Source organism: Crinia signifera, chromosome 8, assembly GCF_055691185.1.
Source record: "Crinia signifera chromosome 8, ASM5569118v1, whole genome shotgun sequence".
NCBI lineage: Eukaryota > Metazoa > Chordata > Amphibia > Anura > Myobatrachidae > Crinia > Crinia signifera.
In genome coordinates, this window is record NC_139224.1 from 180256989 (window position 1) to 180282471 (window position 25483).

Consider the following 25483-nt stretch of genomic DNA (forward strand, 5'->3'; position numbering starts at 1 on the left):
TCACTTTGCCGTATCTGTCCATAGTCACCCTGCCGGCTGCTATAAAGATGCAGAAAGCGACTACCTAGTCACTTTGCCGTATCTGTCCATTGTCACCCTGCCGGCTGCTATAAAGATGCGGAAAGCGACTACCTAGTCACTTTGCCGTATCTGTCCATAGTCACCCTGCCGGCTGCTATAAAGATGCGGAAATCGACTACCTAGTCACTTTGCTGTATCTGTCCATAGTCACCCTGCCGGCTGCTATAAAGATGCGGAAAGAGACTACCTAGTCACTTTGCGGTATCTGTCCATAGTCACCCTGCCGGCTGCTATAAAGATGCGGAAAGCGACTACCTAGTCAGTTTGCCATATCTGTCCATAGTCACCCTGCCGGCTGCTATAAAGATGGGGTACGCACTGAGCAGGCAGCCACACTAACACTACACAGTACAGGTAGCACTATTATATAACACTGCACACACTACACAGTACAGGTAGCACTGCTATATAACACAGCGGAGTCCTGTCACCTCTGCTGCTTTCACCAGTGTATTACAGGCACATCCAGTGTGGTCGGTGATGCTCTAGAACTGCATTCCTCTGCCTGTACCTGCCATGACAGCATCCCGTCCTCACATACAGCAGCTCCCTCCATCCCCCTCCCAAATACCTGTGCTGTCCTGTCTCCTCCACTCACCAGCTGACCTCTCTCCTCACTGTATTTTTTCTAGGGCTGCCTGCTCAGCGCGTACCCCATCTTTATAGCAGCCGGCAGGGTGACTATGGACAGATATGGCAAAGTGACTAGGTAGTCGCTTTCCGCATCTTTATAGCAGTTTGCCGTATATGTCAATATGCCCATAAACATGGGGAGAGGTGAATGCTTCTTGTGCTGTAGGAGAGATGATGCAGCTATGGAACGCCCACATGGGCGTTCCAGCTTTGGCAGTATAGTCACAAGAATGGCCAGTATATTGATCGAACGTGCGTACACACTGCACTTTTGTTCCAATACGGGCATGTCCTGTTGGATGAAAATTAAACAGCAAAGAACAGGGGCATAACTAGAACTACATGGGCCCCATAGCAATATTTTTAAAAGCCCCCCCCCCCCCCATCACCACCACTACTACTACTACAATGCCCCTTAGGTCGTCAGGAGAGAGAGAGGGGAGTGAGAGAGGGAGCCAGGAGGAAAGAGAGAGAAAAAAGACATAAAGGGAGAGAAAGAGAGCTGGGTTGGAGAGAGAGTATCATGGAAAAAAAGTGAATGAGTGAAAGAGAGAAGTGAGAAAGTATGTCAGAGAGGGGAAGGAGTGCAAGTGGGAGTGAAAGAGAGTGTTTCAGGGAGAAAGAAAGTTGTGAGCAAGAGAAAGTGACAGAGATAGATCAGGGCATAGTCTGATGGGGCATGGGGGAAGGATATAGGGAGTCAGGGACAAGAGAGGACAATGTTTGGGAGTCAGATATTACAGGTGGAGGGAGCTTGGGACACAGGAGGAGCTAAGGACAAGAGGGGACAGGGACTGGGAGTCATATTACAGGTAGAGGGGAGCTTGGGACATAGGAGGATGTGGTGAAGAGCCAGACAAATGGAGTCCGTGATTGAGTTTCCAAGATAACGTCTGCAGGGGAGATAGGGAAACAGGAGGAGGAGGTGAGGAGCCAAGGGCAAGCGGTGACAGGGACTGGGAGTCAGCTGCTGGAGGGGAGCTGGGGACACATCATTAGGAGCACCCCTGGTACCTCAGTCTTTTCCCTCCTGTCTGCCCAAAGTTATAGTTTGTCGTGTATTGCCAGGTCTCCTGTGATACAGGTCACCGCCACCTTGAGGTCTCCTGATCCCCAGTGCCGCTGGATCTCCTAATCCCCCGCTCACCACAGCAATTTCCGCACCACATGTAATGGGCGCCGCCGGGACTCCCGCACCTCAGGTCTGCGCTGCCCCCGGGACTCCCACACCTCAGGTCTGTGCCGCTGCCAGGACTCCCGCACCACAAGTCTGCGCCGCCACCGGGACTCCTGCACATTAGGTCTGTGCCGCAACCGGAACTCCTGCTCCTTCACTTATCGGTACTGCCAGGACCCCTGCTCTCCTATGTACTGGCGCGGGCGGCGGAAGCAGGAATAGTCAATTGGGGAGGAACACCCTAAGCTACTGATAGGGAAGGGGGATACTTTAAAAAAATAATGCTTCAGGAGGGTGTAGGGGTTAGCCTACTGGATATGGGGCCTCCCAAGCCCCTGGGCCCCATAGCAGTTACATCCCCTGCACCCTCTATAGTTACGCCACTGGCAAAGAACCTTCGACCGACCGAGTATGGACAGACAAGACCGTTTTTGGCCGTTTATCGATCGTACAGAGGGACTCGGGACAGTTTACACACCTATACAATTGAACGGCCGTCCGACCCAGAACGGAAGAATGGCCCAACGATTGTATAGATGTGTACCCAGCTTTAGAGAAATAGTACAGCCCTGCATCCGGCATGGCTTCTCAGGCCTGAGAATGCCTGGAAGTCACTGTGCACTGTTTTAGGTGGGTTTCCACCCTCTGTGTTGGAGTGCAAGACTGTAGGGCCTTGGGGGACTACCCACTGCTGATCCTGGGTGGGGTGCCCTAAGGGGCGGTCCAGAGGGGGGGCTGTAGCACACCCACTGCCGCTAACTGCCATTCCAAATGGACTCACTGGCAGTTGGTGCCTCTCACCTATTTTCTTTTTGAACTGTGCTGCAGCCAGCCTTCTTGATCCGTCACTGATCTAGACCCTGCTTATTCATAAATGCTTTTTTGTTTCCATAGGCCCTCTCTCCTCTCATCAGTGAACTCTGATGCCCTCCGAAGAAAAGTAATGTAGTTTGGAATAAACAGAGGTCACTTTGTAAAAAATATAATTCAATGCATAACAAGATGCCATAACCAACGTTTCGGGGCTGGCACGCCCCTTTGTCAAGGTGATGGTGGAACTCACGTGCCAGCCCTGAAACATTGGTTTTGACATCTTGAATTATATTTTTTTACAAGAGGAGAGACTGCCTGGCCGACAACCACCGATTATATATATATAATCACTCGCCATGCTTCGTGGCACGGTGCCTTGCTAGACTCGGCACACCATACCACGACACCCTAGTGGATTGTAGGGAATGACATACCGCCTATTGGCACATGTTGGCTCAAAAAAAAACCTCATGTCGATCTTTTGACTGTCCATCTAGCCCATGTCGACCTAATGTTTGTGTGTCGACCTAATGACATGTCAACCTAAGCCCATGTCGACCTTGGCTCATGTCGACCTTAGTGCTGTGATATACCCCTGCAGGCTGATCCATGTAGTAATCCAGAGCCTCAGTACACAGTCTGTATCTGAGCACTCATTACACGGGTTGGAAGGGAGATGTCAACGAGGGCCAGGAGAACACGTCATGCATGTAAGCTGGCCGCCATCTCTGAATGCGCAGCCAGATCTCTGCATTCTACATTAAGGCTACAACCTCCCATACTGAGGCCTCCCCTAGGCCAGGTCTCATCCAATCCTCTCTGTCTCTATGCCAGAAACTCACTTGTGCCCTGTGATTTTCAGATTGAATGAATCAATGTCTACATGCCAGGGACGTGATACTGCACAAGTGGTCACACGGAGACATTAGCCATGTCTGGTGTCACTGTGCTATGGGTGGCAACTCTCCGTGTCTCTGTGCTGCACCCCAGTGTCGATGATAGCTCTCTGCACCTCTATGTGTGTCTGTGCTGCACCCCAGTGTCGGTGATAGCTCTCTGCACCTCTATGTGTGTCTGTGCTGCACCCCAGTGTCGGTGATAGCTCTCTGCACCTCTATGTGTGTCTGTGCTGCACCCCAGTGTCGGTGCTAGCTCTCTGCACCTCTATGTGTGTCTGTGCTGCACCCCAGTGTCGGTGCTAGCTCTCTGCACCTCTATGTGTGTCTGTGCTGCACCCCAGTGCTGGTGATAGCTCTCTGCAACTCTATGTGTGTCTGTGCTGCACACCAGTGCTGGTGATAGCTCTCTGCAACTCTATGTGTCTCTGTGCTGCACCCCAGTGCTGGTGATAGCTCTCTGCACCTCTATGTGTCTCTGTGCTGCACCCCAGTGTTGGTGATAGCTCTCTGCAACTCTCCGTGTCTCTGTGCTGCACCCCAGTGTCGGTGATAGCTCTCTGCACCTCTATGTGTGTCTGTGCTGCACCCCAGTGCTGGTGATAGCTCTCTGCACCTCTATGTGTGTCTGTGCTGCACCCCAGTGTCGGTGATAGCTCTCTGCACCTCTATGTGTGTCTGTGCTGCACCCCAGTGCTGGTGATAGCTCTCTGCAACTCTATGTGTGTCTGTGCTGCACCCCAGTGCTGGTGATAGCTCTCTGCAACTCTATGTGTCTCTGTGCTGCACCCCAGTGCTGGTGATAGCTCTCTGCACCTCTATGTGTCTCTGTGCTGCACCCAAGTGTTGGTGATAGCTCTCTGCACCTCTCTGTGTCTCTGTGCTGCACCCCAGTGTCGGTGATAGCTCTCTGCACCTCTATGTGTCTCTGTGCTGCACCCCAGTGCTGGTGATAGCTCTCTGCACCTCTATGTGTCTCTGTGCTGCACCCCAGTGTTGGTGATAGCTCTCTGCACCTCTATGTGTCTCTGTGCTGCACCCCAGTGTTGGTGATAGCTCTCTGCACCTCTATGTGTCTCTGTACTGCACCTCTCTGTGTCTCTGTACTGCACCCCAGTGTTGGTGATAGCTCTCTGCACCTCTCTGTGTCTCCGTTCTACACCCCAGTGCTGGTGATAGCTCTCTGCACCTCTATGTGTCTCCGTGCTGCACTCCAGTGTCGGTGATAGCTCTCTGCACCTCTATGTGTCTCTGTGCTGCACCCCAGTGTTGGTGATAGCTCTCTGCACCTCTATGTGTCTCTGTGCTGCACCCCAGTGCTGGTGATAGCTCTCTGCACCTCTATGTGTCTCCGTGCTGCACTCCAGTGCTGGTGATAGCTCTCTGCACCTCTATGTGTCTCTGTGCTGCACCCCAGTGCTGGTGATAGCTCTCTGCACCTCTATGTGTCTCTGTGCTGCACCCCAGTGTCGGTGATAGTTCTCTGCACCTCTATGTGTCTCTGTGCTGCACCCCAGTGCTGGTGATAGCTCTCTGCACCTCTCCGTGTCTCTGTACTGCACCTCAGTGCTGGTGATAGCTCTCTGCACCTCTCCGTGTCTCTGTGCTGCACCCCAGTGTTGGTGATAGCTCTCTGCACCTCTATGTGTCTCTGTGCTGCACCCGAGTGTTGGTGATAGCTCTCTGCACCTCTATGTGTCTCTGTGCTGCACCCCAGTGCTGGTGATAGCTCTCTGCACCTCTATGTGTCTCTGTGCTGCACCCCAGTGTTGGTGATAGCTCTCTGCACCTCTATGTGTCTCTGTGCTGCACCCCAGTGCTGGTGATAGCTCTCTGCACCTCTCTGTGTCTCTGTGCTGCACCCCAGTGCTGGTGATAGCTCTCTGCACCTCTATGTGTCTCTGTGCTGCACCCCAGTGTTGGTGATAGCTCTCTGCACCTCTATGTGTCTCTGTGCTGCACCCGAGTGTTGGTGATAGCTCTCTGCACCTCTCTGTGTCTCTGTGCTGCACCCCAGTGTCGGTGATAGCTCTCTGCACCTCTATGTGTCTCTGTGCTGCACCCCAGTGCTGGTGATAGCTCTCTGCACCTCTATGTGTCTCTGTGCTGCACCCCAGTGTTGGTGATAGCTCTCTGCACCTCTATGTGTCTCTGTGCTGCACCCCAGTGTTGGTGATAGCTCTCTGCACCTCTATGTGTCTCTGTACTGCACCTCTCTGTGTCTCTGTACTGCACCCCAGTGTTGGTGATAGCTCTCTGCACCTCTCTGTGTCTCCGTTCTACACCCCAGTGCTGGTGATAGCTCTCTGCACCTCTATGTGTCTCCGTGCTGCACTCCAGTGTCGGTGATAGCTCTCTGCACCTCTATGTGTCTCTGTGCTGCACCCCAGTGTTGGTGATAGCTCTCTGCACCTCTATGTGTCTCTGTGCTGCACCCCAGTGCTGGTGATAGCTCTCTGCACCTCTATGTGTCTCCGTGCTGCACTCCAGTGCTGGTGATAGCTCTCTGCACCTCTATGTGTCTCTGTGCTGCACCCCAGTGCTGGTGATAGCTCTCTGCACCTCTATGTGTCTCTGTGCTGCACCCCAGTGTCGGTGATAGTTCTCTGCACCTCTATGTGTCTCTGTGCTGCACCCCAGTGCTGGTGATAGCTCTCTGCACCTCTCCGTGTCTCTGTACTGCACCTCAGTGCTGGTGATAGCTCTCTGCACCTCTCCGTGTCTCTGTGCTGCACCCCAGTGTTGGTGATAGCTCTCTGCACCTCTATGTGTCTCTGTGCTGCACCCGAGTGTTGGTGATAGCTCTCTGCACCTCTATGTGTCTCTGTGCTGCACCCCAGTGCTGGTGATAGCTCTCTGCACCTCTATGTGTCTCTGTGCTGCACCCCAGTGTTGGTGATAGCTCTCTGCACCTCTATGTGTCTCTGTGCTGCACCCCAGTGCTGGTGATAGCTCTCTGCACCTCTCTGTGTCTCTGTGCTGCACCCCAGTGCTGGTGATAGCTCTCTGCACCTCTATGTGTCTCTGTGCTGCACCCCAGTGTTGGTGATAGCTCTCTGCACCTCTATGTGTCTCTGTGCTGCACCCGAGTGTTGGTGATAGCTCTCTGCACCTCTATGTGTCTCTGTGCTGCACCCCAGTGCTGGTGATAGCTCTCTGCACCTCTATGTGTCTCTGTGCTGCACCCCAGTGTTGGTGATAGCTCTCTGCACCTCTATGTGTCTCTGTACTGCACCCCAGTGTTGGTGATAGCTCTCTGCACCTCTATGTGTCTCCGTGCTGCACCCCAGTGCTGGTGATAGCTCTCTGCACCTCTATGTGTCTCTGTGCTGCACCCCAGTGTCGGTGATAGTTCTCTGCACCTCTATGTGTCTCTGTGCTGCACCCCAGTGCTGGTGATAGCTCTCTGCACCTCTCCGTGTCTCTGTACTGCACCTCAGTGCTGGTGATAGCTCTCTGCACCTCTCCGTGTCTCTGTGCTGCATCCCAGTGTTGGTGATAGCTCTCTGCACCTCTATGTGTCTCTGTGCTGCACCCGAGTGTTGGTGATAGCTCTCTGCACCTCTATGTGTCTCTGTGCTGCACCCCAGTGCTGGTGATAGCTCTCTGCACCTCTATGTGTCTCTGTGCTGCACCCCAGTGTTGGTGATAGCTCTCTGCACCTCTATGTGTCTCTGTGCTGCACCCCAGTGTTGGTGATAGCTCTCTGCACCTCTCTGTGTCTCTGTGCTGCACCTCAGTGCTGGTGATAGCTCTCTGCACCTCTCCGTGTCTCTGTGCTGCACCCCAGTGTTGGTGATAGCTCTCTGCACCTCTATGTGTCTCTGTGCTGCACCCGAGTGTTGGTGATAGCTCTCTGCACCTCTATGTGTCTCTGTGCTGCACCCCAGTGCTGGTGATAGCTCTCTGCACCTCTATGTGTCTCTGTGCTGCACCCCAGTGTTGGTGATAGCTCTCTGCACCTCTATGTGTCTCTGTGCTGCACCCCAGTGCTGGTGATAGCTCTCTGCACCTCTCTGTGTCTCTGTGCTGCACCCCAGTGCTGGTGATAGCTCTCTGCACCTCTATGTGTCTCTGTGCTGCACCCCAGTGTTGGTGATAGCTCTCTGCACCTCTATGTGTCTCTGTGCTGCACCCGAGTGTTGGTGATAGCTCTCTGCACCTCTATGTGTCTCTGTGCTGCACCCCAGTGCTGGTGATAGCTCTCTGCACCTCTATGTGTCTCTGTGCTGAACCCCAGTGTTGGTGATAGCTCTCTGCACCTCTATGTGTCTCTGTACTGCACCCCAGTGTTGGTGATAGCTCTCTGCACCTCTATGTGTCTCCGTGCTGCACCCCAGTGCTGGTGATAGCTCTCTGCACCTCTATGTGTCTCTGTGCTGCACCCCAGTGTCGGTGATAGTTCTCTGCACCTCTATGTGTCTCTGTGCTGCACCCCAGTGTTGGTGATAGCTCTCTGCACCTCTATGTGTCTCTGTGCTGCACCCCAGTGCTGGTACTAGCTATCTGCAACTCTCTGTGTCTCTGTGCTGCACCCCAGTGCTGGCGATAGCTCTCTGCACCTCTATGTGTCTCTGTACTGCACCCCAGTGTTGGTGATAGCTCTCTGCACCTCTCTGTGTCTCCGTTCTACACCCCAGTGTTGGTGATAGCTCTCTGCACCTCTCTGTGTCTCTGTGCTGCACCCCAGTGTTGGTGATAGCTCTCTGCACCTCTCTGTGTCTCCGTTCTACACCCCAGTGTTGGTGATAGCTCTCTGCACCTCTCTGTGTCTCCGTTCTACACCCCAGTGCTGGTGATAGCTCTCTGCACCTCTCTGTGTCTCCGTTCTACACCCCAGTGTTGGTGATAGCTCTCTGCACCTCTATGTGTCTCTGTGCTGCACCCCAGTGCTGGTGATAGCTCTCTGCACCTCTATGTGTCTCTGTACTGCACCCCAGTGTTGGTGATAGCTCTCTGCACCTCTCTGTGTCTCCGTTCTACACCCCAGTGTTGGTGATAGCTCTCTGCACCTCTCTGTGTCTCTGTGCTGCACCCCAGTGTTGGTGATAGCTCTCTGCACCTCTCTGTGTCTCCGTTCTACACCCCAGTGTTGGTGATAGCTCTCTGCACCTCTCTGTGTCTCCGTTCTACACCCCAGTGCTGGTGATAGCTCTCTGCACCTCTCTGTGTCTCCGTTCTACACCCCAGTGTTGGTGATAGCTCTCTGCACCTCTATGTGTCTCTGTGCTGCACCCCAGTGCTGGTGATAGCTCTCTGCACCTCTATGTGTCTCTGTACTGCACCCCAGTGTTGGTGATAGCTCTCTGCACCTCTCTGTGTCTCCGTTCTACACCCCAGTGTTGGTGATAGCTCTCTGCACCTCTCTGTGTCTCTGTGCTGCACCCCAGTGTTGGTGATAGCTCTCTGCACCTCTCTGTGTCTCCGTTCTACACCCCAGTGTTGGTGATAGCTCTCTGCACCTCTCTGTGTCTCCGTTCTACACCCCAGTGCTGGTGATAGCTCTCTGCACCTCTCTGTGTCTCCGTTCTACACCCCAGTGTTGGTGATAGCTCTCTGCACCTCTATGTGTCTCTGTGCTGCACCCCAGTGTCGGTGATAGCTCTCTGCACCTCTACTGGTCCCCGGCGACGACCTCGGCATCCTCTCCGGCAGAAGCGCTGCTCCCATCTGGTACCCGGCTTACAGGACTTTCACAGGCGCAGAGATGTTTCTTCCTCGGCGTCTGCGCCTGTGAAAGTCCTGTAAGCCGGGTACCAGATGGGAGCAGCGCTTCTGTCGGAGAGGATGCCGAGGTCGTCGCCGGGGACCAGGTGAGTAGGATTTCCTTCCTTAGGTACCCCTGGGGACTACCTCGGATCCTGGACCCCGGATTCTTCAGCCCAGGAGCCCCGGAAACCCGGACCAGCCCCGGAACCAGGACCAAGGCCCCGGAACCGGACTCTTCTGCCCTGGAGCCCCGGAGCCCGGACCCAGGATCCAGGGACCGACCTACGGGCTCAAGGTAGGTAAGTATCAGTGTGTGTGTGTTATGTGTGTATTAAACTTTTATTTTTCAGGGTGTCAGTGTGTTTTCTTTAACTATTTTTTGTACTGTAGAACTACAAGTGCCAGCGGGCCCTTTAATGCCCCGCATGCTGGGACTTGTGGTTCTCCAAGTCCCAGCATGCGGGGTAGGCTTGCTGGGACTCAAAGTTCGCCAGTAGAAAACAATAGTTTTTCTTCTTTTTTTTTACACAATCCATCAGCCCGATGCCCACCGCCCAGGGGCATCGGGGACAGCCCCGGACTATCAGCATGGGCTGGTAAGTCCTGGAGGGGGGGACCCCTTCATTGGGGGGGTCCCCACTTCCCCAGGACCCCTGCCCATGCTGACCAGCCAGGGGGTTAATGCTTTGGCCGCGGGACCTTATATAATAAGTGTCCCCCGGCTGTGGCATTACCCTGCTGGCTGGTTGGGTCCGGTGCTGGTTCTTAAAATACGGGGGACCCCTAGTCATTTTGTCCCCCGTATTTTGGGAACCAGCGCCGGACCTTGAGCCTGGTGCTGGTTTCATGAAATCAAGGGGACCCCTATTTGTCGGGGACCCTGATTTTATGTCACCAGCACCGGCTCAATGAGCCCGGGGCTGGTTATGCTCTGGCGGGGGACCCCGCGCTCGTTTTTTTTTTTTTACTTTGCGCTTTCCGGCAAACGTGCGATTTTCAGACATGAAAATCGCACATTTTCAGGTCTAAAGACATCGCACCACTTCGCCGCAAATCGCACCACTTCGCACTTTTCAGCCTCCAAATCGCATCACATTAAATATGCGAATTATGACTGAAAAATGCGATTTTAAAAAGTGCGAATAGCGGCGATGTGGTGCGCTAAAAAACATGCGCATTTATCTCAAAGCATAGAATGTCACCCTATGTGTCTCCGTGCTGCACCCCAGTGCTGGTGATAGCTCTCTGCAACTCTCCGTGTCTCTGTGCTGCATCCCAGTGTTGGTGATAGCTCTCTGCACCTCTATGTGTCTCTGTGCTGCACCCGAGTGTTGGTGATAGCTCTCTGCACCTCTATGTGTCTCTGTGCTGCACCCCAGTGCTGGTTATAGCTCTCCTCAACTCTATGTTACATAGTTACATAGTAGGTAAGGCTGAAAAAAGACTTGCGTCCATCTAGTTCAACCTGGTATAGATATCCATTGCTGATTTGGTAGGTTCTGGTATTTTACAGACAAATTATATTTCTTATTTGTACCCATGGATGTTTTTCTCCAGTAAATGTTTGTCCAACTTTGCCTTGAACGCATTTAATGAGCCAGCCGTTACCACCTCTCTGGGAAGAGAGTTCCAGAGTTTGACTGTTCTGACCGTAAAGAAATTCTTTCTACTAGCTGAATGAAATCTTTTTTCTTCTAATCTATACTCATGCCCTCGTGTCCTAGATTCCTTTCTAGTAGAAAAGAGGGTGTGTGACAGTTCCTTATATTGGCCCTTGATATACTTGTACATGTTGAGCATGTCCCCCCTTAAATGTCTCTTTTCCAATGTAAATAGTCCCAAATTGCTTAATCTCTCCCCGTAGCTTAAATTCTCCATTCCCCTAATAAGCTTTGTTGCTCGCCTTTGGACTTTTTCTAATTCTATGATGTCCTTTTTATAGTGTGGGGCCCAGAACTGTACTCCGTACTCTAGGTGAGGTCTCACCAATGTGTCTCTGTGTTGCATCCCAGTGCTGGTGATAGTTCTCTGCACCTCTCTGTGTCTCCGTTCTGCACCCCAGTGTTGGTGATAGTTCTCTGCACCTCTATGTGTCTCTGTGCTGCACCCCAGTGTTGGTGATAGCTCTCTGCACCTCTCCGTGTCTCTGTGCTGCACCCCAGTGTTGGTGATAGTTCTCTGCACCTCTCTGTGTCTCCGTTCTGCACCCCAGTGTTGGTGATAGCTCTCTGCTATCTGCTAATTGGTGTAAAACATGCACGAAAATACGGCAGGAAAATACACCTTGATTGTCCTGTCGTATTTGGCTTTAAGCCTGTCAGATCCGTGCAAGCTTTAGTGTAAAAAAAAATAGAAAAATAAATAAAAATAAAAAAAAACAGCATGGGGTCCCCCCCACAGCCATAACCAGCACCAGGCTGAAAGAGCCGGGCCGGTAATAAAAAATCAGGGAACCCGACAAATAGGTGTTCCCCGATCTTTTACAACCAGCCCCAGGCTCCAGGTCCGGGGCTGGTTCCCAAAATACGGGGGACAAAATGACTAGGGGTCCCCCGTATTTTAAGAACCAGCCCCAGGCCTAACCAGCCAGCAGGGTAATGCCACAGCCGGGGGACACTTATTATATAAGGTCCCGCAGCCAAAACATCACCCTACTGACCAGTCAGCCTGGCCAGGGGCCCTGGGGGAGTGGGAACCCCCCCAATAAAGGGGTCCCCCCTCCAGGACTTACCTGACCAGGCTGAAGCCTGGTGCTATCCCCGGTGACCCTGTGCGGTGGTCACCGGGCTGATTTCAGTGTAAAAAAAAATAGATGAAAAACGATTGTTTAAAACTGTGGAACTATGAGTCCCAGCAAGCCTCCCCCGCAAGCTGGGACTTGGAGAACCACAAGTCCCAGCCTGCGGGGCATTAAAGGGCCCGCTGGCACTTGTAGTTCCACAGTAATAAAAATAGTAAAATAAATACACACTGACACAATGAAAATAAAACTTTAATACATCCATTACACACATACTGATACTTACCTATCTTGATCCCGTAGGTAGCCCTCGGTCCTGGTGTCCGGTGTCCTGTGTCATCCTCCAGGTCCATGTCGGCATCCGTGTCGTCCTCCAGGTCCATGGCGGTATCCGGGTCCGAAGTAATCCATGGTGGAGCTGTGGAAGGAAATCCTACTCACCTGGTCCTGTGCTGAAGATGTCTTGTCTTGGTCCGACGTAGTCCAGGTAATCTTCATGCTGTCGCCGGTCCCCGCACTGTCCGCATCGCACTGAGGAGAGATGCAGAGATGTTTCATACTCAGCGCCTCTCCTCAGAATGATTCTATTGGCCGCCTAGCGGCCAATCAGGAGCCGACTTTCTAGAACGTCACTCCGTTGGCGCCGTGTACTCCTCGTCATTGCATGCATCGTTGCCTAGGCAACCGGCATCATCGTGATTGGCCGGGGGCAGGAAGGATGGGCGGTCCCCCGACGGCGTGCGTCTCCCCGGAGCAGGCGGCGGTATGTGAGTATAAATGTATGTTATTGTTACTTCACTGTTTGTAACTTGAAAACAGTTTGGATAAAGAACTGAAACGTTGTTAACATCTCCAAGTGGGTGCAGGTGGGTGACAGAGGTGCATGTACAGGTGCAGGTGGGTGACAGAGGCGCAGGCAGGTGACAGATTTGCACACACAGATGCAGGCGGATGACAGAGGCGCACTCAGCACACACAGGAGCAGGCCGGTGACAGAGGCGCACACACAGGTGCAGGCGGGTGACAGAGGCCAACACGCAGGTGGGTGACAGAGGCGCACACACAGGTGCAGGTGGGTGACAGAGGCGCACACAAAGGAGCAGGCCGGTGACAGAGGCGCACACACAGGTGCAGGCAGGTGACAGAGGCCAACACACAGGTGCAGGTGGGTGACAGAGGCGCACACACAGGTGCAGGCGGGTGACAGAGGCACACACAGGAGCAGGCAGGTGACAGAGGCACTTACACAGGAGCAGACGGGTGACAGAGGCGCACACACAGGAGCAGACGGGTGACAAAGGCGCTTACACAGGAGCAGACAGATGACAGCGGTGCACACACAGGTGCAGGCGGGTGACAGAGGTACACATACAAGTGCAGGCAGTTCACAGAGGTGCACACACAGGTGCAGGCGGATGACAGAGGCGCACACACAGGTGCAGGCGGGTGACAGAGGTGCACACACAGGTGTAGGTGGGTGACAGAGGCGCACACACAGGTACAGGTGGGTGACAGAAGCGCAGGCGGGTGACAGAGGTGCACACACAGGTGCAGGCGGGTGACAAAGGTGCACGCGGGTGACAGAGGAGCACACATAGGTGCAGACTGGTGACAGAGGCCCACATACAGGTGCAGGCGTGTAACAGAGGCGCACACACAGGAGCAGGCGGTGACAGAGGTGCACACACACACACAGGTACAGGCGGTGAGAGGTGCACACACAGGTGCAGACGGGTGGTAGAGGTGCACACACAGGTGCAGGCGGGTGACAGAGGTGCACACACAGGTGCAGGTGGGTGACAGAGGTGCACACAGGTGCAGGTGGGTGACAGAGGTGCACACACAGGAGCAGGTGGTGACAGAGGTGCACACAGGTGCAGGTGGGGGACAGAGGTGCACACACACACACAGGTGCAGGCGGTGACAGAGGTGCACACACAGGTGCAGGCGGTGACAGAGGTGCACACACAAGTGCAGGTGGTGACAGAGGTGCACACACACACACAGGTGCAGGCGGTGACAGAGGTGCACACACAGGTGCAGGTGGGTGACAGAGGTGCACACACACACACAGGTGCAGGCGGTGACAGAGGTGCACACACAAGTGCAGGCGGTGACAGTGGTGCACACAAACACACAGGTACAGGCGGTGAGAGGTGCACACACAGGTGCAGACGGGTGGCAGAGGTGCACACCCAGGTGCAGGCGGGTGACAGAGGTGCACACACAGGTGCAGGTGGGTGACAGAGGTGCACACACAGGAGCAGGTGGTGACAGAGTTGCACACACACACAGGTACAGGCGGTGAGAGGTGCACACACAGGTGCAGACGCGTGGCAGAGGTGCACACACAGGTGCAGGTGGGTGACAGAGGTGCACACACAGGAGCAGGTGGGTGACAGAGGTGCACACAGGTGCAGGTGGGTGACAGAGGTGCACACACACACACAGGTGCAGGCGGTGACAGAGGTGCACACACAGGTGCAGGCGGTGACAGAGGTGCACACACAGGTGCAGGCTGTGACAGAGGTGCACACACACACAGGTGCAGGCGGATAAGAGGTGCACACACAGGTGCAGACAGTGACAGAGGTGCACACACACACAGGTGCAGGCGGATAAGAGGTGCACACACAGGTGCAGGCAGTGACAGAGGTGCACACACAGGTGCAGGCGGGTGGCAGAGGTGTACACACAGGTGCAGGCGGATAAGGGGTGCACACACAGGTGCAGGCAGTGACAGAGGTGCACACACAGGTGCAGGCGGGTGGCAGAGGTGTACACACTGGTGCAGACGGGGTCCTACCTTATTGTTCGCTAAGTACAAGTAACTCAGGTTCTCCAGCTGCTCAAACAGATCATCAGCTAACCCTGAGAGAGAGGGGGGGGGGGGGAGAGGGGGGTAAGATAAGGGGGAGGGGAGATGGAGGAAGAGAGAAAGAGGAGGAAGAGAGAAAAAGAGTGGTGTGGGAGAGGAAGGGTTGAGAGAGAGGTGGAGGATGAGAGGGGAGAGAATGATTGGAGGGGAGAGAGACAGATAAATAGGGGAAGATTGGTGGGAGAGTGAGGGAGAGGGGGAGATAGAGTGGGAGAGAGTAAGAAAAGATGGAGAGAGAGGTGGGGGGATATAGATAGGGGGCAGAAGAGAAAGGGGGAGAAAGAGAGAGAGAGAGATTGTGGGGGTGAGGGAGAGATGAAGAAGAAATGGGAGGAAGAGGGAGGGGAGAGAGTGGGAGGAGGGGGCGAGAGAGAGAGAGGTTGGGGTAGAGAAGGGGAGAGAGTGGGAAAAAGATGGAGAGAGGGGGGGAAGATAGTGGAGAGAGAGGGGGTGGGGGACCGAGAGTGAGAGGGGAAAGAGAAAGGGTGGGGAGAGAGAGAGAGAGAGTGATTATATCATCCTGTCTGTATACGCGCAGAGGTTAGTAATTAGCGGTCTATGTACTAATCCTTGGAGAGAGATAATGTGGATGGAGATAAAGTCCCAGCTGTAATGAGAAATTACTCATTCTGATTGGTTGGTACCTTATCGAAAAATGCTAAATAAGAAAATAGGCTTCTATTAAGCATCTAATGATGGCGCTGCCAACCACATCCACATCCCAGACTCTATTGCCTTCTGGGGCTTGGTGCATAGGCAGGAAGTGGACAAGACTCCAAGGAGATCTTACATAGCGGTGGAGGGGAGAGCCTGTGCCACCGGGGTGCAGGGTCACAGCGCTCTAATGGAGTCAAAGGCAGCTACAGGAGTCTGCCCTCCACCCTTCCACCGCGCACGCCAGGGCGCGGGGTCACTAACGCAGCCGTTGGGATGCCAAAAACATAGATGACGGACAGATTGACTCACATGGATGCAGCCCGGCCCCAGATGTCTGCATCCATGCAGGAGGCATAGCAACAGGCAGCCAATCGCGAGGCTGCTGGTTGCTGAATAGGGGCCGAGTGATCTGAGCAGTGAGGAGCCTCCGGTATCATACGGGTAATCAGGAGCAGCATGTCCAAGCCACAGGTGAGGTGTACTAATTTTAGGGGAGGTGGGGGGTCGCGGAAATAACAAAACATATAACATAAGTCCAAAAATATCTACGGGGGGGGGGGGGATAAATCAATAGTCTGAGCAGGTATTAATTGTTTGCACACCTTATTCTGCAGATACACCCGCTTGTGTATACACCGGTCTCCACTGGGCAAGCGCTGCCTCCAGCCTAAAGCGCAGGATCCTGGGGAGGGAGCAACTCACGGCTACTCTCCACCATTGTGTGTCCGCTCAGATCCTTGGCTCCTGAGTGGCTCACACCGGTATTACCGAACATTTGGAATATGGCGCCTGTCCGCCAGCCTATCAGAGTTTGTGGACCGCCAAACAGAGTTAGCGATTGGTTGCCAGACCCTGTCCCAGCTCTATATTTCAAATGTCCGTCAGCTCTTGGTATGAACCTTTCAGCAGCATAGAAGCTGAGTGCACACCACACAGGGCCGTGGCGGTGAGTGCTTTCCTCCCCTCTTCTCTCCTCTCCTGCACTAATGTGGGAATTCTGTAAGGGGCACTAATGTGGGTAATGTGTAATGGGCACTACTGGGGGAATTATGTGTAAGGGTCATTACTGGGGGCATAATACGTGTGTGGCATAATATGTAATGGGCATTATGTGTGTTGGATAATGTGTAATGGGTATCATGGTGTGTGGCATAATGTGTAATGGGCACTGTGGTATGCGGCATAATGTGTAATGGGCACTATGGTGTGTGACAATGTGTAATGGGCATCTACGTTCTGCATACTCCTAGTGCAGTGTGTCTAAGGGGCTCTTTCAAATCGCTATTTCCGGTCGGACCTAGGATTTTGAAATTGAAAGTTATCAAAACAAAAAGACACAATGGGGAAATATACTAAGAATACAAATATGACTTTGTATTCTTAATACGTGTCAGGAGCCATGTATCATGGCTCAGTCCTGTCATGTCTGTTCTGTGTTGTTTTCAGTCTGTTTTTTGGTATTGGACTCTCTGGTGACCTCTGGTGGTGAGTCTGTGCCATTACAACTCAATCTTCTGTGAGCTTCATTATGCACAAGCCTGGGAGGTATAACCTCGTTATCCCTGCTTGGGAGTTGGGCTGGATCTTTCACAGGTGTCTTGAACACCTGAGCCCTTTTTAAGGCATTCTCCCCAGCACTGCCCTGCCGGTGATAGTTTCCTGTTCCTGTTGCAGGGAGCTGCAGTCTTTTGCTTCCTGCTGGTCATCTGTCAGTTCATTGCTTCCAGCAGTGTGTCCGGGCTGCGCTACAGTCTTGGTCCTGCCCTGGTCCTGTCCTGGTCTTGTCCTGGTCTTGTCCTGGTCCTGTCCTGGTCCTGCCCTGGTCCAGTCCTGGTCAGGGTTCCTGTCTTGTCCAGTCCTGCCAGTCATTCCCAGCCTACACTCTTCCATCTGGTGCAGCTGGGTGTAGTGGTCCTGTCGCTGTGTGTCCAGTTCAGGTCATGATTGATGGAGATTTAGCTCAGCTATGCTTTATTGTTCACCAACTCCTCTCTAAAATGGATGCCACACCAGCATTGAATATAACCCCTACTAATGCGGTCCTACATCTTCTTCCATTTTTTAGAGACAAAGCTTTAGAATGGGCTAATCCCCTCATAGAGACTAACAATCCCATCTTAAAGGATCTCCCTGTTTTCTTAAAAACAGTTCAGGAAGTATTTGCCTTAAAGTTCAACAGCGTCCCTCCCACGGCTGGCAGCGTCCCACGGGGGGGGGGGGGCTGTTGGGAGTCCCCCCCTGTCAGCTCTGAGCAGGGTTGAATTCTATTCCCGCAGCTAGGGGGGCTGGGGGCATGGCTAGAGGCTCACATGGGGGTATAGCCTTGCGTGAAGACGCAAGTTTAGGACACGCCCCCTTTCTGTGTAGCCACGCCCCCAAATTTTCAGGGTGCGTCTGTGTCCCTCTTCAAGGGGCATAAAAGTTGGGAGGTATGGAACAATAGTTAAATAAATACACACTGACACCAGCTTTATTACACTCAGAGCCCATCCATACTGATACTTACCTACCGCCAGCCAATGCAGAGAGCCTGCTGTGCACCGGCCCATTAAGAAGAGTCAGCATACAGGGACAAACTGTGCGGTGCCTGCTGCTGAATTCTGTCGTCTGCTACATTTCAGGATGCGTTCCTCCCAGGCCCCACTGACAGATTAAAGGGGGTTGTGGGGGGAAGGGGTTGTGTAAGCAAGCGCTGGTGTCTGGTCCCATTTTAATGTATTTTATAACTGTCAGTGTGTTGTTTTACCCCAAAATGGGAGGGGGGGGTGCCAGGATTTTTTGGCAGGGGGGAGCAAAATTTGCCCTGTGAGCTACCAGTAGATGCCCTGTGAGCTACCAGTAGATGCCCTGTGAGCTACCAGTAGACGCCCTGTGAGCTACCAGTAGACGCCCCGTGAGCTACCAGTAGATGCCCTGTAATTTACCAGTAGATGCCCTGTGAGCTACCAGTAGATGCCCCGTGAGCTACCAGTAGATGCCCTTTGAGCTACCAGTAGATGCCCTGTGAGCTATCAGTAGACGCCCTGTGAGCTACCAGTAGATGCCCTGTGAGCTACCAGTAGATGCCCTTTGAGCTACCAGTAGATGCCCCGTGAGCTACCAGTAGACGCCCTGTGAGCTACCAGTAGATGCCCTTTGAGCTACCAGTAGATGCCCCGTGAGCTACCAGTAGACGCCCTTTGGGCTACCAGTAGATGCCCTGTGAGCTACCAGTAGATGCCCTGTGGGCTATCAGTAGATGCCCTGTGGGCTACCAGTAGATGCCCTGTGAGCTACCAGTAGATGCCCTGTGAGCTACCAGTAGATGCCCTGTGAGCTACCAGTAGATGCCCTTTGAGCTACCAGTAGATGCCCTGTGAGCTACCAGTAGAAGCCCTGTGAGCTACCAGTAGACGCCCTGTGAGCTACCAGTAGATGCCCTTTGAGCTACCAGTAGATGCCCTGTGAGCTACCAGTAGACGCCCTGTGGGCTACCAGTAGACGCCCTGTGAGCTACCAGTAGATGCCCTGTGGGCTACCAGTAGACGCCCTGTGAGCTACCAGTAGACGCCCTGTGAGCTACCAGTAGATGCCCTGTGAGCTACCAGTAGACGCCCTGTGAGCTACCAGTAGACGCCCTGTGGGCTACCAGTAGATGCCCTGTGAGCTATCAGTAGATGCCCTGTGGGCTACCAGTGGACGCCCTGTGAGTTACCAGTAGACGCCCTGTGAGCTACCAGTAGAAGCCCTGTGAGCTACCAGTGGACGCCCTGTGAGCTACCAGTAGACGCCCTGTGGGCTACCAGTAGACGCCCTGTGAGCTATCAGTAGACGCCCTGTGGGCTACCAGTAGACGCCCTGTGAGCTACCAGTAGACGCCCTGTGGGCTACCAGTAGATGCCCTGTGAGCTATCAGTAGATGCCCTGTGGGCTACCAGTGGACGCCCTGTGAGCTACCAGTAGATGCCCTGTGGGCTACCAGTAGATGCCCTGTGAGCTATCAGTAGATGCCCTGTGGGCTACCAGTGGACGCCCTGTGAGTTACCAGTAGACGCCCTGTGAGCTACCAGTAGAAGCCCTGTGAGCTACCAGTGGACGCCCTGTGAGCTACCAGTAGACGCCCTGTGGGCTACCAGTAGACGCCCTGTGAGCTATCAGTAGACGCCCTGTGGGCTACCAGTAGACGCCCTGTGAGCTACCAGTAGACGCCCTGTGGGCTACCAGTAGATGCCCTGTGAGCTATCAGTAGAAGCCCTGTGGGCTACCAGTGGACGCCCTGTGAGTTACCAGTAGACGCCCTGTGAGCTACCAGTAGACGCCCTGTGAGCTACCAGTAGACGCCCTGTGAGCTACCAGTAGACGCCCTGTGAGCTACCAGTAGCCGCCCTGTGAGCTACCAGTAGACGCCCTGTGGGCTACCAGTAGACGCCCTGTGAGCTACCAGTAGACGCCCTGTGAGCTACCAGTAGACGCCCTGTGAGCTATCAGTAGACGCCCTGTGGGCTACCAGTAGACGCCCTGTGAGCTACCAGTAGACGCCCTGTGAGCTACCAGTAGACGCCCTGTGAGCTACCAGTAGACGCCCTGTGAGCTACCAGTAGACGCCCTGTGAGCTACCAGTAGACGCCCTGTGGGCTACCAGTAGATGCCCTGTGAGCTACCAGTAGATGCCCTGTGAGCTACCAGTAGATGCCCTGTGAGCTACCAGTAGATTATGATCTAGCTGTTAGCCAGGTCAGCAATAGGCCACGCTGTCCTGTCCATTAGAGACTGGCTTAGTGTGAGACCTTAATGAGCTTGTATCAGACATGTGCTTTATAACACATGCCAGCGGTAGATCAGTCACTATTGCCGTAACAAGCCCCATAATGGGCTTCTAATTATCTGCCCGTGTAATCTGGGTTACAGGTGGCTTTGGAATACATTCCTTATTGTGTTTAATTCTGCGCTCACACAGGGCTGGGGCTGTTCTCACACAGGGCTGGGGCTGCTCTCACACAGGGCTGGGGCTGCTCTCGCACAGGGCTGGGGCTGCTCTCGCACAGGGCTAGGGCTGCTCTCGCACAGGGCTGGGCTGTTCTCGCACAGGGCTGGGCTGTTCTCGCACAGGGCTGGGGCTGTTCTCACACAGGGCTGGGGCTGTTCTCACACAGGGCTGGGGCTGTTCTCACACAGGGCTGGGGCTGCTCTCACACAGGGCTGGGGCTGCTCTCACACAGGGCTGGGGCTGTTCTCACACAGGGCTGGGGCTGCTCTCACACAGGGCTGGGGCTGTTCTCACACAGCGCTGGGGCTGTTCTCACACAGGGCTGGGGCTGTTCTCACACAGGGCTGGGGCTGTTCTCACACAGGGCTGGGGCTGTTCTCACACAGGGCTGGGGCTGCTCTCACACAGGGCTGGGGCTGTTCTCACACAGGGCTGGGGCTGTTCTCACACAGGGCTGGGGCTGCTCTCGCACAGGGCTGGGGCTGCTCTCGCACAGGGCTGGGGCTGCTCTCGCACAGGGCTGGGGCTGCTCTCACACAGGGCTGGGGCTGTTCTCACACAGGGCTGGGGCTGTTCTCACACAGGGCTGGGGCTGCTCTCACACAGGGCTGGGGCTGTTCTCACACAGGGCTGGGGCTGTTCTCACACAGGGCTGGGGCTGCTCTCGCACAGGGCTGGGGCTGCTCTCGCACAGGGCTGGGGCTGCTCTCGCACAGGGCTGGGGCTGCTCTCACACAGGGCTGGGGCTGTTCTCACACAGCGCTGGGGCTGTTCTCACACAGGGCTGGGGCTGTTCTCACACAGGGCTGGGGCTGTTCTCACACAGGGCTGGGGCTGTTCTCACACAGGGCTGGGGCTGCTCTCACACAGGGCTGGGGCTGTTCTCACACAGGGCTGGGGCTGTTCTCACACAGGGCTGGGGCTGCTCTCGCACAGGGCTGGGGCTGCTCTCGCACAGGGCTGGGGCTGCTCTCGCACAGGGCTGGGGCTGCTCTCACACAGGGCTGGGGCTGTTCTCGCACAGGGCTGGGGCTGTTCTCGCACAGGGCTGGGGCTGCTCTCGCACAGGGCTGGGGCTGTTCTCGCACAGCGCTGGGGCTGTTCTCGCACAGGGCTGGGGCTGTTCTCGCACAGGGCTGGGGCTGTTCTCGCACAGGGCTGGGGCTGTTCTCGCACAGGGCTGGGGCTGTTCTCGCACAGGGCTGGGGCTGTTCTCGCACAGGGCTGGGGCTGCTCTCGCACAGGGCTGGGGCTGTTCTTACACAGGGCTGGGGCTGTTCTCACACAGGGCTGGGGCTGTTCTCACACAGGGCTGGGGCTGTTCTCACACAGGGCTGGGGCTGTTCTCACACAGGGCTGGGGCTGTTCTCACACAGGGCTGGGGCTGCTCTCACACAGGGCTGGGGCTGTTCTCACACAGGGCTGGGGCTGTTCTCACACAGGGCTGGGGCTGCTCTCGCACAGGGCTGGGGCTGTTCTCGCACAGGGCTGGGGCTGCTCTCGCACAGGGCTGGGGCTGCTCTCGCACAGGGCTGGGGCTGTTCTCACACAGGGCTGGGGCTGTTCTCGCACAGGGCTGGGGCTGCTCTCGCACAGGGCTGGGGCTGTTCTCGCACAGCGCTGGGGCTGTTCTCGCACAGGGCTGGGGCTGTTCTCGCACAGGGCTGGGGCTGTTCTCGCACAGGGCTGGGGCTGTTCTCGCACAGGGCTGGGGCTGTTCTCGCACAGGGCTGGGGCTGTTCTCACACAGGGCTGGGGCTGCTCTCACACAGGGCTGGGGCTGTTCTTACACAGGGCTGGGGCTGTTCTCACACAGGGCTGGGGCTGTTCTCACACAGGGCTGGGGCTGCTCTCGCACAGGGCTGGGGCTGTTCTCGCACAGGGCTGGGCTGTTCTCGCACAGGGCTGGGCTGTTCTCGCACAGGGCTGGGGCTGTTCTCGCACAGGGCTGGGGGTGTTCTCACACAGGGCTGGGGCTGCTCTCACACAGGGCTGGGGCTGCTCTCACATTGTGGGGATATCCTGAATGCATCTACAAGCTAGGCTCCTATATCCAGAGAAGGAGAAGACATACTGTACTGTACATGGAGGAGGAAACCTCTGTAGGCCCTGGGAAGGTATTTACTTTCTGCCCGGCCCTGTGCCATGTACACTGTGCTTATGCCCCAATAGCAGTTATGCCGCCCTGCACACCCCTTTCTCCCAGTGCCGGTGCCATAGCCAGTGTATGACCTGGGGCGGCCGTTGTTCTACCACCTGATTCATGTGTTCTTACAGAAATAGCCATACATAGACATTGATTCAGCATTTCTCCATAGCCGGATGTTACATGGTTACTGCTCTCACCTCTTGTAGTCAGACGATTGTTCTGCAGGTTGAGGGTCTCCAGTCTGTAAAGTCTGCTCAGATCTTCTGGCGGAATCTCCTCTATCTGGTTATTCTATAGATGGTAAAGGAGAAGATGCGCAAATCATGTGCAGTCATGTGATAGGTGTACAGCAATCATCTCCATGGCATGGCACTACCACAGTCTGCCCAGTTCCTGCCAGTCTCCCATCTCAGCCACCAATGTGCCCAGTCTTTTCCAGGCCCCATCTCAGCCTACAATGTGCCCAATCCCTGCCAGGCCTTATCTCAGCCTCCAATGTGCCCAATACCTGCCAGCCTCCCGCCAGGTCCCATCTCAGTCTACAATGTGCCCAATCCCTGCCAGGCCTCATCTCAGCCTCCAATGTACCCAATCCCTGCCAGCCTCCTATCTTAGCCTTCAATGTGCCCAATACCTACCAGCCTCTCGCCAGGCCCCATATCAGTCTTTAATGTGCCCAATTCCTGTCAGCCTCCCATCTCAGCCTCCAATGTGCCCATTCCTTGCCAGGCCTTATCTCAGCCTTCAATGTGCTCAATCCCTGTCAGTCTCCCATCTCAGCCTCCAATGTGCCCAATCCCTGCCAGCCTCCAATGTGCCCAGTGCTTTCCAGGCCTTATCTCAGCCTCCAAAGTGCCCAGTCCCTGCCAGGCCTTATCTCAGCCTCCAATGTGCCCAAGCCCTGTCAGCCTCCCATCTTAGCCTCCAATGTGCCCATTCCTTGCCAGGCCTTATCTCAGCCTTCAATGTGCCCAGTCCCTGCCAGGCCTTATCTCAGCCTTCAATGTGCCCAATTCCTGACAGCCTCCCATCTCAGCCTCCAATGTGCTACAATGTGGAAATAATGATACAAATGGCAGACTACGCATTTTATACTGAAATCGAATTGAATATGACTTATTCTATTATAGAATCTTCCTCCCACCTGCAGAGAGAGTTGACTTGTAAATTCCGGGAGGTCGATGGGAAAGTCCCTGAGATCCACACCAGCACAGTCCACCGCCCCCTCCTGGGTACAGGTGCAGTCCTTGGGGCACTGCAGAGCTTTTGGCGTCGGAATGGCATCTGTCACCATACCATCAAAGGTTTCATCATTCTCCTCTTCTGCGGGGATCTCCAGAGTATACTCATAGCCCTCTTCTTCCTCCTCTTCCTCCTCCAGGCAATGAGATCCCTGGGAGGACACCAAGAGGAAGACATAGAGGAAAGCCAGCATGTGGGTCCGCATCTCACTGCAGGGGATCTGCCAGGACAGGACACGTGTATTAGTGGTTACCACACTATCAGGCCACCAGCACCAGGGAAATCACATTGCCAGCTCATTAATACCAAGGTTGACTCCAACATACGTCATCTAATTTACATTTATTTACTTTACTGAGAAACATCCTGTATGAGGGCAAGATAATCAATCCCAATATGCACCAGTCTGGGGACAAGAAATCAACCCAGTACGCAACAGTTTGGGTACAAGATAACCAATCCCCGCACGCACCCGTCTGAGGACAAGATAACCAATCCCAGTATGCACCAGTCTGGGGACAAGATAACCAATCCCAGTATGCACCAGTTTGGGGACAAGATAACCAATCCCAGTATGCACCAGTTTGGGGGCAAGATAACCAATCCCAGTAAACACCAGTAAGAGGACAGGATAACCAATCCCAATATGAAACATTTTGGGGATAAGATAACCAATCCTGGTATGCACCAGTCTGGCGGCAAGATAACCAATCCCAGTATGTATCAGTCTGGGCACAATATAACCAATTCCAGTATGCACCAGTTTGGGGATAAGATAACCAATCCGAGTGCACAACAGTCTGGGGACATGATAACCATTCAAAGTACACACCAGTGTGGGGACAGGATAACCAATCCCAGTATGCACCAGTCTGCGGACAAGATAACCAATCCCAGTACGCACCAGTCTGCGGACAAGATTAAAAAAAAAAACAATATGCACCATTCTGGGGACAAGATAACCAATCCCAGTACGCAACTGTCTGGAGAGAAGATAACCAATCCCAGTATACACCAGTCTGGGGACAAGATAACCAATCCCAGTATGCACCAGTTTGAGGACAAGATAACCAATTCCAATATGCTCCATTCTGGGGACAAGATAACCAATCCCAGTACACACCAGTCTAGGGACAAGATAACCAATCCCAGTATGCACCAGTTTGAGGACAAGATAACCAATTCCAATATGCTCCATTCTGGGGACAAGATAACCAATCCCAGTACACACCAGTCTAGGGACAAGATAACCAACTCCAATATGCACCAGTTTGGGGACAAGATAACCAATCCCAGTACGCAACAGTTTGAGGACAAGATAACCAATTCCAATATGCACCATTCTGGGGACAAGATAACCAATTCCAATATGCACCATTCTGGGGACAAGATAACCAATCCTAGTATGCAACAGTTTGGGGAGAAGATAACCAATCCCAGTACACACCAGTCTAGGGACAAGATAACCAACTCCAATATGCACCAGTTTGGGGACAAGATAACCAATCCGAGTACTTAACAGTCTGGGGACATGATAACCTT

At 54.2% G+C, this 25483-nt stretch overlaps 1 protein-coding gene across 1 annotated transcript in view; it reads right to left on the reverse strand.

The window, feature by feature from the left end:
• Window positions 1–25483, reverse strand: part of PODN (podocan) — a 101126-nt gene that overhangs the window by 43211 nt on the left and 32432 nt on the right. The window contains exons 2-4 of the mRNA XM_083157920.1: window positions 23844–24161; window positions 22897–22990; window positions 14856–14920 (exon numbers count right to left, since the gene is read on the reverse strand). Of these exons, the coding sequence (XP_083014046.1) occupies window positions 14856–14920; window positions 22897–22990; window positions 23844–24146 (462 nt within the window). The 5' untranslated portion in view covers window positions 24147–24161. The remainder of the gene's footprint in view (window positions 1–14855; window positions 14921–22896; window positions 22991–23843; window positions 24162–25483) is intronic.